At 44.6% G+C, this 12,702-nt stretch overlaps 1 protein-coding gene across 1 annotated transcript; it reads right to left on the bottom strand.

The window, feature by feature from the left end:
• Nucleotides 1-8,786: 8,786 nt before the first annotated feature.
• Rbmxl2 (RBMX like 2) lies at nucleotides 8,787-10,207 on the bottom strand. The gene has a single exon (XM_050132661.1). It carries the CDS (start codon nucleotides 10,107-10,109, stop codon nucleotides 8,946-8,948), a length of 1,164 nt encoding a protein of 387 aa, XP_049988618.1. The 5' UTR covers nucleotides 10,110-10,207; the 3' UTR covers nucleotides 8,787-8,945.
• Between the last annotated feature and the right edge of the window lie 2,495 nt (nucleotides 10,208-12,702).

Raw genomic sequence — 12,702 nt, 5'->3', positions numbered from 1 at the left:
CCATGTGGTAGCTCACAATCATCTGTGATTCTAGTCGCAGGTATCCGAAGCCCTCTTCTGGCTCCCATGTGTACTGCATGCACATGGTGCACTAACAAAGAAAGATACAGGCAAACCTTATGCATAGAATTAAAACAAACAACAAAAATACCTTTAAAAAATATGATACTCCATGCTCATCTTCTCCCTCCTTCTGCTCTTCATCTGCACCTTCGGGGCTCAGTCCAGTGTGCCGATGTGGGCCTCTCTGTCTCTGTCTCCATCCATTACCAGAGGAAGGTTCAAGATATTCATCAGTGTGGCTATGGAACAAGGCCAGTTCAGGCACCCTCTCCTCTGCTGTCCAAGGGTCATCCCCTTGGACACATGGGAACCCCTCTAGAGCCAACCTAAAATGGCTCCCTTAATTATCTTCTTGCCTCCTCCCATATCCACCTTTCCTCCATCTCAACCATCCCACTCCCCCAAGCTCTCCCCAATCCTCCCCTTCTCCCTTCTCTCTTCCCCTCTCCCCTTCCCCCCCATGCTCCCAAGTTTTGCCCAACGATCTTGTCTACTTCCAATTTCCAGGAGGATAAATATGTTTTTCTTTGGGTTCACCTTATTATTTAGCTTCTCTAGGATCATGAACTATAGGCTCAATGTCCTTTGTTTATGGCTAGAATTGATTAATGAGTGAGTACATACCATATTCATCTTTTTGGGTCTGGGTTCCGTGAGGGGTGCGTCCACCGAGACAGTGTGACTGATGTAATGGGAGCTCACCAAGGCCAGCTGGACTGGGACTGAATGAGCACGTGATCAAACCGAACTCTCTGGATGTGGCTGACAATGGGGGCTCACTGAGAAGCCAATGATAATGGCACTGGGATTTGATTCTACTGCATGTACTGGCTTTTGGGAATTCTAGTCTGTTTGGATGCACACCTTCCAAGACCTGGATGGAGGGGGGAGGGCCTTGGACTTCCCACAGGGCAGGGTACCCTGCCTTCTCTTAGGACTGGAGAGGGAGGGGGAGGGGGAGTGGAGGGAGACGGAGGGAAATGGGAGGAGATGGAAATTTTTAATAAAAAAATAAAATTAAAAAAATATGATATTCACCAAAAACACATACGACAACTTATGCAGGAGAGGATGTGGAGCCAGAGAACACTCCTCAATTGCTGGCAAAAATGCAAACGTATCAGCCACTTTGAAAATAAATATGGCAGTTTCTTAGAAGATTGGGAATCAATCTAACTCAAGACCCAGCTATATTACTCTTGGGCATATACCCAAAGAATGGTCAACCATACCACAAGGACACTTCCTCAGCTATGTTCATAGTGACTTTATTTGTAATAGTAAGAAACTGGAAATGACCTAGATGTCCTTCAACTGAAGAAATGCCTAAAAAATATGGTACACTTACACAGTGGAGTATGACTCAGCTGTTAAAAACAATGACATCCTGATATTTGAAGGCAAATGGATGGAACTAGAAAAAAATCATCCTGAGTGATATAACCTTGACCAAGAAAGAGGAATATAGTATGTACTCACTTATAAGCAGATATTAGCTGTAAAGGATAACTACGCTATTACCCACAGACCTAGAGAGTTTAGGTTAACAAGGAGGGTTCAAGAGTGGATACCTGGATCTTCCTGGGAAGGGGAAATAGAAAAGATATTGTGGGTGAACTTGGGGTGGGTAGGGATGGGAACATGACAGATTAGGTCGGGTGGATGGACTGGTCAGGGAGTCTGAGGGAGATGACTGGGAAAGGGGGTGCATTTTGAGGTCAGGTAGAAATCTAGTGCAAGGAAAACTCCCAGGGATCTGCAAAAATGAAACCAGCGTAGACTCCCAGCAATAGTGGATAGGTAGCTGAACTCGCCATCTCCTGTGACCAGATTGGCGCAAACCCCAACTGTCATCAGAGGGGTTTATCCAGAAACTGATGGAAACTGATGCAAAGACCCACAGCCAAACATAAGGTCGAGCTCAGGTAACAGTGCTCCAGAGAGGGAGGACGGATTTTAGGAGTCAGAGGGGTCAAGGTCATCACAAGAAAACCCACAGACCAATTAACCTGAGCTCAAAGGAGCTCAGAGTCTGGACAACCAGAAAGCCCTCATGGGGGCAATCAAGCCCCAGCTCTATATATGCCATATATAAAAATATATAATAGTTGTGTAGCTTGGTCTGCTTCTGGGATTCCCAACAGTGGGAGCAGGGGATGTCCCCAAAGCTTTGGTTAGCTTTTGGATACTTATTCCTCATATTGGATTTCCTTGTCCAGCTTTAATACATGGGGAGGTACTTAGCCTTACTACAACTTGATGTTCCATGTTTTGTTGATATCCATGGGAAGCCTGTCCCTTTATGAATAGAAACAGAGGAGGAGTGGATTGGGGTTGGGAACAGAGTGGGGGAGGGAGAGAATGGGCGAGAAGGAAATGGGATAAGAGGGAAGGGAAACTGTGGTCAAAATGTAAAATAATACATAAATTTAATTAATAAAAATAGGATATTCACATAATGAGAAGTTTAGTGAACTTAAGTAAATGGAGAGTTTTAAATTTTATATAGAAATATGTTAGTATAAAACTTTCATTTCCCTCTCCTGTTGGATTACAAAATTTGATTACATAAAACTATACCTGTGTCTTCTCAACTTTTGGTTTTTTTTTACATTTAAGAAAATAATTTTTTCAAGATGAAATAGTTTTATAAATGAATAAATGGTGGTTAGCATTAAAATGTGAATGCTTTATAATGTTACTAAACTTCGTCTTGAAAGATTTAAAAAACAAAAGGACACAACACCGGGCAAGGAAGAGGAAGGTCAAGGAAGACTTTAGGTACTGGGCTAAATGCAATCAAAACATGTTGTATCAAACTCTCAAAGAATGAATTTTAAAACACTTTGAAAAAGAAAAATGATTATGATAATAAATGTTGTCATATAAGAAGAAAAATCCCGTAGGGTTAAGATGGCTCAGCATGTAAAGAAAGGTACTTGCTATCAAGCCTGATGACCTAAGTTTAATCCCCAGTACCAGATGGAAGGAGTACTGATTCCCACAAGCTGTCTTCTGACGTCCACAGGCATGGCATGTACATGTGTTCACACTAAATAAATGTAATTTTAAAAACAGTTCCTTAAACCTGTAAGAGATTCCTAACTAAAGTAAAACTTAGTAGACCTGGAACTTATTTTGGCAAACAATGATATAATTATATGCACTTTACATATGATTTTTTTCAAAGTAGTTACCCAATTTAATTAGCATAAATTCCCCATCTTTCCCTATCAACGTTAGTATTTATATGTACTTGGATCTATTTCTGATTTTCAAGTTATCCAGTACTCACCTCAGGAGAGTTGAAGATGCCCACTTGCCTTCATTTCATCTCATCCGATCTAGAAGGAAGGCATCAGCACCATCAGGCATATGCTTCAGGCCCTGTCCCCAATGCTACGGTACAGGTGCATAGCAGGAACTGCTGAGCTTTTGGTGACATCTAGTGGACTACTCTTATAGGGTAACCTTGTTTGCTGTCAGCACACTTAACTACTCAGCTTTTTCAGCCAATAGGGCAATTTCAAACTGAAAATGTAGCCCTTACTGCACATGACAGTTCTCCACCTCGTCTTCCTCTGGTCCATAGTTCAGGTGCCAGCGATAAGACACTCAAGTGCAAACTGAGATTGCCACACCTGCCTTCTGCCAGAGTGCTGAGGACACAGGTATGTGCTACCCTGCCTGCTTCCATTCCCTTTTTCTCATTGGCCCTCATTTGTTAATTTATATTTTGGCATTCCTCATTTCTGCTTTTCTGGTAATCAACCTCAAGGTATGCCCTTAATTAATTTTACTGATTTATATGCATTTCCTTTAGCTTCATCTCTAAGCAAAATTACTCTTATTCAGTGCGCAAGAAAAGCAGTAAGAAAATTTCCTATGTCCTACCTTTAAAATTTATTCTCATAGCAACCTGGCACTCATCTTAGATCATATTTTGGTTATTATCTCTTTAAGGTTGCATTTTCTGGTGTCCTGTGCCAATCTCTTACTGCTACTACCTCATAGTTAACTGTAGCATAATTAAATTTGCATGCATTTGTATAATTTAATCAGCCTAAAATCCCTTCTGAATCTAAGGATTAAGTTATGGCTGCGAATGTTAACTCAGTGGTAGCGTGCCAGCCCGGCATGCACAAAGCCCTGCCTTCAATCTCCAGCACTGTGGGTGGTGGCACATGCCTGTAATCCCACCACTTGGAGGGAAGAATCAAAAAGCTCCAGAGCTCAAGATCATTCTTAGATACAATGCAGAGTTTGGGGCCTGCCTGGACTACATGAAACCATAGGTCAGAAGCTCAACTGGTATTTTGTTTAAGACTGCCTGGCTAAGGATTACTTTCTCCAGAATGACTTCCCGGCAGACTGGCCTCCTAGAAGACTTTTTGTAAAGTTTAATAGGAAAATTGTTAGGCCCGCTTTTTAAGACAATTTAACTCATTCTACTGTTTTAACCAGTTGCTCACAGCTATGTTAGTGTGGTCCCAATACTGAAAGTTGATGTAGGGGAAAACTCCAGACTGAGGATGGCACCTGTGATCAAATGTTGTCTCCAAGGGCAAAAGGGGGAAGCTGTATTGCTGTTCCCCTGCACCACCCCCAAAACATTCCAACAGGTCTCTTCAGCTCATGGGGTCGTTGCTGCACTGCAGCTCCTCTAGAGTTAAGTTTTATGCTCGATAATGATGTTCCACATTATCTATACATATTTATTGCTGGGTCTTTTAAAAATATGACAGGCAGTGGTGGTGCAGGCCTTTAGTTCCAGCACTCAGAAGGCAGAGGCAGGTTGATCTCTGTGAGTTCAAGGTCAGCCTGGTCTACAAAGTTGAGTTCTGGGACAGCCAGGGCTGTTACACAGAGAAACCCTGTCTCAGAAAAAAAAAAAAAAAAAGTCTTAGAAGGGCTATCCTGGGATAGAAATTGTCTTTAGAATCAGTATCACTGCATATGCATCAGGCAGATTCTAAAAACTTTTTTTTACCTCCACAGGGAATGTGTGTATGCAATGTAGGCTGACTCTGCTTGATGACTGCTACATCTGCCCTAAGGAGGAAAACACTGAGAGCAGAGTCGTTGTCCCCGAAAAGGGAATATTATTAAGAAAATGAAAATCACATTGCTTTTCAAATAGAAGCTAAAAGGAAGGTGGGTTTGGGAACCATATAAAGAAATGTTACAAGGGCCCCAGCTAGTTTAAAATGTTTTCAACATTAAGATTACTATTCAGTATGTGATGTTAATTGCACAAGTTTTTCACTGCTTCCAGAACAAGTCTGGACCTAGACTGGGGCGTCAGCCTACAGTCTAAGCACCTAGGAGTCGTAAGCACCAAGGAGATAGTGACAAAGAATTCAAGGTCCTCCTTAGCTACTAGAGAGCCTGAGCAACTGTAGGACGGAAGATACCATCTCAAAAGATAAAACTAAGCCCTGGGGGGGGGACACCTGCAACTTCCTAAGATTTGGAATTCAGATATGGAAATTATAGCTGAGATAATCATAAACTAGCTCTAAGTCAGTTTGGAAAGTTTCTAGACACTTAGTCAAGTGCATCACCTTTAACATGAGAACAAAGGCACATCGCTGTAAAAATGAGTGACATTTTATTGTTTGGTTATACACCATGTACTGTGCAAACCTCTAATTTTTATATAAAATTTTTACTGTGAAACTGTGTTAAATATAAACCATAGAAATAATTTAGTTTTTTTTTTCTTGGCTTTTAGAGGCAAGGTTTCTCTGTATAACACTATCCTGTCCTGCAACTCTCTGTAGACCAGGCTGGCCTCAAACTCACTGAAAGCTGCTTGCCTCAGCCTGTCTACCAAGTGCTAGGATTAAAGGCATGCACCACCACTGCCCAGGTTTTTACTTTTAAATTGGAAATATATAGTTTCTCATACACTATATTCTGATCATGATCCCCACCCTGCAACTTCTTCCATATTCTCTCCACTTCCCCATATATTTTAATTCTTAAAAATTTAGTTTTGAGAAAAGGTCTCACATATAAAACTAGGGTGTACTCAGCTCATAATCCTCTGCCTCCACCTCAAGGGATACCATGCCCAGTAAAATCTATCATTCAGAAAAAAAAAAAAAAAGCATAGAGCATAAGATACACCTAAAACTTACTCCTCTTCCCATCTCCTCCTCCTCAAACTAAATATCCCTATCCTATGTTATCGCTCCTAAAATGCTTTTTGATTTTGTATATTTATACAATTTACATTTATACAATATCCCCCTTCTACCACATACTTTATACTTACCCACGTTGATCACTGAATCTGGTCAATTCACCTTAGCTTTCTGGGTGGACCTTCATTCGCTGGGTGAACTGTTCCTGCTAAGCTGTTCACACCCTTTAAACACACCAGAGAGCTCTAAAAGGCCAGCTTTGTGCGCAACTCTTTGTGTACCTGTGCATTTTCTAGGGTCTTTTCTTGACATTTCTGGATCATGAAGTACACACCTTTCAGCTTTACCAGGCACTGTCAATTTACTTCCAAAGAATCTGTATCAACTTCTACACCTACCAGGAAAAGTAAGAGTCCTTTTGCTCACTTACTTCTTGTCATTTTTTAGAAAGTGACTTGCAAAGCATTCTTTTAAAAGTTACTTCAACATGCTTCCAATTTATTTGATATTTCACTGTTAATAGTACCTTTTATCACAAATAATAGTGTGGAAATTGTATCAACATTTTCCTTGTAGGTTTGTACTTTTGTCTTTAAGGAGAATTCTCTACCCACCTATGGTGAATGCATTTAATTTTCCTTCAGTTTTCCTCTTCAGAATTGTTTCCAAACCATCTAGAACATTATTTCTGTGTATGGTGTGAGTTAAAGAATCTGACTTTATCATTTGCAAATCAAGTCATTTTTAAAATGTCCATCCTTTCACCACTGACTTTTAAAGCTACTTCTATCATATAACAATGCTTGTATCTGTAAGTGGAACTGTTTCTAGGCTCCTGGTTTTGGTCTACTGGTCTATTCTTGTCTGTTGTTAATATACGGTTTAGATTGTTAGAGCTTTGTAATAAATCTTGATATCTCCTAATACTTTTCCTCAATACTGTTTTGGTTCTTCGTGCTCTTTGTTCCGCCATGTAAACTTTAAGATTAGTTATATCATCCGTTATCTTAGAGTTCCTTCATAATTTGTTGATGAAATAAAGCTACTGTTTTATTTTGGGTTTAGCTTGCCAATTATTAATATTGCATCACAACTGATCAGCAATCAATGGTGTTATTAAGGAGGGGAGGGGAGCTATGAAAAAATACATTGTGACTTCAGTTGAAGTTGCATTGCTTTTTCAAGTTAATTTGGCACGATTGAGAAGCTATGGTAAGTCTTCTCAATCATGAGGAAACATGAAATTTCCATTTGCTTAGTTCTTCTTTTGTTCTTTAATAAATAATTTCCCCATAAAAATCTTAGTTTTGCTAGAATAATTCCTGCATTTAAAAATTCTATTTGCTATAATTCATCTTCTGGGCAACTATATGGCATATCCTTTAATTCATCTACTACATTGTCAAAAAAAAAACATTCTCTAAGGTTGTGTGTGTTGCACTCAGAACTCTATTTTTTTGTTGCAGCTGTTCTTGTGTCCGTTTCCTTGAGCAATTACACTGAAAATAAGTTTTACACCTTTTTTCTTACTCAAGCAGGGGAATTCCACAAGTTATTTCTTGACCTGAGTTTAGGGTGAAAAGGAGACTTATGTCTCTCCTGAAGTATCTTGAAAGAAGCCTCTCTGGTCTTTCTCTGCCCAAACCCCCCTTTTCAGTGGGCAACACTCACCAAACCCTTTGCCTTTTTCAGACAGTTGACCCTGTCCCTTCAAAGCATTTGAGATTCTCAGATGTTGAAATGCAATCATTCAGGAATTCTCTGACCTCTTCCTGAGAGGCTTCACCCCAGGGTAAGAAGCCCAATTTTCTCCACCTGAACCAGTACCTCAGAGTTAGGAATGGAAATCATCACGATTCCCAAATCCACCATTAGCACACTTATTTCTTAATAATGTGTATGTAATTAATGGTAAAAATAAACACTATCAATTGATAATTTTGAGCTGTTTTGTTTTTCAGCTTTGAGGTTGGTTTGCCAAATTTTAAATTTAGTATTCCATCGCTGTTCAAGTCATGCAAATGCTATTTTGGGGAGTGAGGTGACAGGAGAGTCTGCAGACCCCCAAAGAAAAGGCAAAAATAGTCAAAAAAAAATTAAAATAAAGGTCAGCATCCATTTGCTTTAAACTCATTGAGCATTGAGCGAATGGCACCTTCTTTACCCAGCATCTGGTCTAAGTGGCTTGGCTGCCGCAGTTTGGTTTGCTTTTAGTGCTGGGAACAGAGATGGGGTTTGAAAGACACTTTGAAATCCAGTGGCGAACACCACTTTCCCCCCAACTCTTTCTCCCCGAATCCCAGTTTGGTCTGAAAGGGGAGCATGATCCTTTTTCCACTTTAGGTGGCCAAGATTTCTGTGAAAACACCTTAGAACCACTTGCCTCCTTTATCAGGCAAATTTGGAAGGAAGAAGCCTTTACGAGAACTACTTTGAACGACAAGGAAGACTACTACTCAGGTTCAAGTCAGACTTTTAACATGAGCTTGTTGAAACGTTTAACAATTCCAAAATGAAATTAAACGAGTTTTAACTTTTTTTTTTTTTTTTTTTTGCCTCTCAAAAGCATAAAAATGCAGAGGTAGTTAACATGGGGGGAAAAAAATCTTAAAACGGTAAAAATAAGGAAAACGATTCTTCTTAGTCCTAGTCCTTGGGTGAGTTACCAGGAAACGAATTCTTCTTTTCTTGACTTGGACGTGAGTCCTGAGTCCGAGTCCCAGTCCGGGGGGCTCAGTACCTGCTCCGACCTCCACCTCGCTCCAGGCGGCTTCCCACTCGGCCTCCGCCCCTGGGGGGCGCCCGGCGGCCCGAGCGGCTGTACGAGTCGCGCGGGGTCGGGCAGCTTCGTTCCACAGACGGCGGCAGCCCACGCTCCGGCCTGCCCACGCGCTCGCGGCCACTCGAGTAGCGCTCGCTGCGGTAGCTGTCGCGGCCGCCGTAGCCGTCGGGCGAGCAGCCGCGGTACTCTTCGTAGCGGCCTCCGCCGTAAGATGGCGGCGGGCCTCGGGCAGGCCCGGCGCCCCGCGGGTCCCCGTAGCCGTCGAAGGGGTCTCGGTAGGAGCCTCCGCTCGGGTGCTCAGCGTAGTCGCGCTCGCGGCCCCCGTAGCCGTCGCGCTCGCAGTAGCCCCTGGAAGGGCATTCGTCGCGCGCGCTCGAGTGGCCATAGTCGCGGTAGCTGTAGTCGCGCGGCGAGGGCGCGAAGTCGCGCGGGTCGCGCGCGTAGTCGCGGCTCGAGTAGCTCTCCCGGGGCGAGTAGCCGTCGTCGCGCGGGCCCAGGTACGGGTCGCGGCGCGGCGGCGGCAGCTCCCGGCGCGGGGGGCCTCCGTAGCCGTCTCGGCCCCGCGAGCCCGGGGCCCGGCCGCGGACGCCCGCGCCGCTGCGCGCCGGGCCCGACGGCGCGGCTCTCTTGGGCGGGGGCCCGGCCCGGCGCGGCGGCGGCCCGCGCTTCAGCGGCAGCGGGGCCCGCGCGGGGCGCAGGTCGAAATCCCCCGCGTAGCCGCCTTCGTCGGCCGACCCGCCCCGGGACGGAGGGCGCCGCGGGCCGCCGCCGCCGCCGCCGCGGCTCCCGCGCAGGCCCCTCGGGCGGCCGCGGCTGTGGGGGGGCGGGGGCCCGCGCCGGCCGCTCTCGAACACCGGCTTGGTGGCCTGGGCCACCTTGATGGCCTTACCATCCAGGGACTTGCCGTTCATGTCGCGGGCGGCGGCCTTGGCGTCCGCGGGGTTCTCGAAGGTGACGAAGGCGAAGCCTCTGGACTTGGAGGTTTCCCGGTCCTTCATCAGGAGCACCTCGATGATGCGGCCGTACTTGCCGAAGGCCGCCTCGAGGGCTTTCTCGTCGGTTTCCAGGTTGAGCCCTCCAATGAAGAGCTTCCCCGGACGGTCGGCTTCGACCATGGCGGCGGTGGCGAGGCCGTGGAGCTGGAGGGCGGGACGCGGGAGACGCTGGAGTCGCGGCGAGGCTCTGGCTCGGCTCGCCCACGGGTCGACGCCGCTTCCTACCGGTCGGGTGGCTCAGTGCGCAGGCGGGAGGGTGGGCGGGCGGGCCCCCAGCCGGGGGGGGCGGGGAAAGTGCGCTCCTGGATGTGATTGGTCGGCTGCTCTGCTCCTCAAGCGGCTGTCGCGGGGAGGCGGAAACCCGGTTGGGAGCCTCTCGCTGGCCCTGGCTTCGTGGAGGGGGCTCAGTCCCTGAACCGCGGCGGACCGAGAAGCCGTTAGAGGAGGGAAATGAAGTTCCACTGCTCTTAGTGAGAAGAATTCGAAGGCATTCCAAACCTAGTTACCAAAATGGTTTTCAAAAGCAAGCAAACAAATAAAAAACCCTGGAAGATGAAATTCGTAGTCGTTTAGAAGATTTAGAACGAAATTTGTATAAAAAGTTTAGTAATAATATGAGAGGGCTCGCTTCATTTTTTTTTTTCTCTTCATTTTTGCGTTTGCCGGGAGGGGAAGGAAGTGTTGATAGCTGAAGTACCAGTGAGAGGGACTCATGGTTTGGATTTACCCCGTTTCTTGTTTTGACACATTCTGCTGGGTTTGTTTGTTTGTTTGTTCACCTTAGTCTGTTTGGTCTCATGTATACAGTAAAGTGGGTTTTACATTTCTTCTTGCCAGTTGTAATGTGCTTTGTACTAACCATAATTATCTTTTTTTTCCTCCTTTTCTCTTACTTTTCTTATAGGCTGATTTGTCTTTATTTTTCCTCAGCAGTGGAAAAAGTTATGCTTTCTATTTTTATTCTATTTTCTCTTAATCTTGTCTAAGTTTATAAATTTGCTTACTAAGTATTACGCTTATTGCTTAATCTTTCATGTGTGTATTCATGTAACCATGATCCACACATCAAGATGCCTAACATTTCTCTCACTGAAACTCTCACCTGGTGCCTTCCTTCCTCACAACTGGAGTCACTATTTTTTCATCTACCGCCAATGAGTTTTGCCCATAACTGGTATGGTGGTTTTAATGAGAATGGCCCCATAGAATATTATATGCGTACTCATCAGGAACTATTTGAGAATGGTTAAAAGGTGTGACATTGTTTGGAACAGTCCCATCACTGGGCATAGGGTTTTAAGTTTCAAAAGCCCATGCCATGCCCAGTCTCTCCCTTTCCCTGTCTGCAGCCTGAGGATCACAATGTAACTGTCACCTCTCTAGCACCATGCCTGCTGCCTGCTGCCTGCTGCCTGCTGCCTGCTGCCTGCTGCCTGCTGCCTGCTGCCTGCTGCCTGCTGCCTGCTGCCTGCTGCCTGCTGCCTGCTGCCTGCTGCCTGCTGCCTGCTGCCTGCTGCCTGCTGCCTGCTGCCTGCTGCCTGCTGCCTGCCACCACACTTCTCACTCCTATGATAATGGACTAACCCTTGGACACTGTAAGCAAGCACCCAGTTAAATGCTCTCCTCTATAAGTTGCCTTGGATGGTATCTCTTGACAACAATGCAATGGTAACTAAGAGAGCTGGGTTTATGCTAACCATGTAAATGCTGGTGGGACCTGGATGGGTTCAGTGTGGAAGCTGACCACTTAGCCAAACCAGCAATAAGAACATGAGAACTTTTGTGTTCCTGAGGAGTAGGAAGGGATCAGAATTGAGTTTCTTCTAGACTTTACTCATGTCAGGGAAAGAGGAGAGCCCCTTGTGCCTGGAACTTTTGCTCTCTTTTGTTCTAAGGCTCCTCTTAGATTAGTTTGGATGTCTCAGTAGCCTGAAAGGGGTCATTGCAATTCAGTAGTCTTTACTAGAAGTTTAGTGAAAAAGAAAGCAAACTGATTCTTTTAGGGCCAAAGTGGTCACGGTTATAGCCTAGAAGATTGTGAAAGAAAGAGGTAGCTCTCCTTCCCTAATGGCATGTTACAATATAATTTTCTAATGGTACAGGGCAGATTTATTCATACCTCAAGAGTGTACTGAAAATTTAAAGATCAAAAACTGCTCTCTCCTCTTCAAGAACACTGGCTCAGGAGTTGGACTCAGAGGCCAAACAGCCTAGAGACGGAAGACTTGCCTAACAGATTTGAGTGATAGCATTATTGGAGTTTCAAGAATCGTCAAGGTCTTTATGCTCGTTAGGGAAGCACAGATTTAAGTTTAAACTACATAAATTGAGCTCAATTCCATGGAAGACAGAAGTGGTAAGTTTTTAAAAGTAGAACAGAATTGATAGGAACATTAGTGAAAACCATTTTTGTGTGATTTAGAATAATGTAAAGCCTGTAAGATTGGTGCTTAAAGCCAACCAGCTCAGACAGACTTGGAGATAAGCACCCTGCCCCCAGTCCTGTCCCTGGCAAGCTCTGTCCTGTTAATGGACCTGCCACCAGGTCCATTAGATACTATCAGATACTATCTAAATCCCAAAACAAGTCTTGATATGCTAATGAACTAACCCCTAGGTGGTGTTGATTTGTTAGTACAGCCACAGCCAATTGAAATACTAGAAAAACTGGACCAAATTGCCATATTTCCCAAACGTGGTTTCCCAGTCCACT

This window comes from Alexandromys fortis, unplaced genomic scaffold (assembly GCF_014885135.2).
Source record: "Alexandromys fortis isolate MF-2015 unplaced genomic scaffold, M_Fortis_MF-2015_v1.1 scaffold_435, whole genome shotgun sequence".
Classification (NCBI taxonomy): Eukaryota; Metazoa; Chordata; class Mammalia; order Rodentia; family Cricetidae; genus Alexandromys; species Alexandromys fortis.
Note: the sequence above shows the minus strand (reverse complement) of the source record. Positions and strands in the feature narration are given on the sequence as shown.

What these genes read in the sequence shown, in the direction of transcription:
- Rbmxl2 (XM_050132661.1), bottom strand. Translation starts at nt 10,109, where the DNA reads ATGGTCGAAGCCGACCGTCCGGGGAAGCTCTTCATTGGAGGGCTCAAC.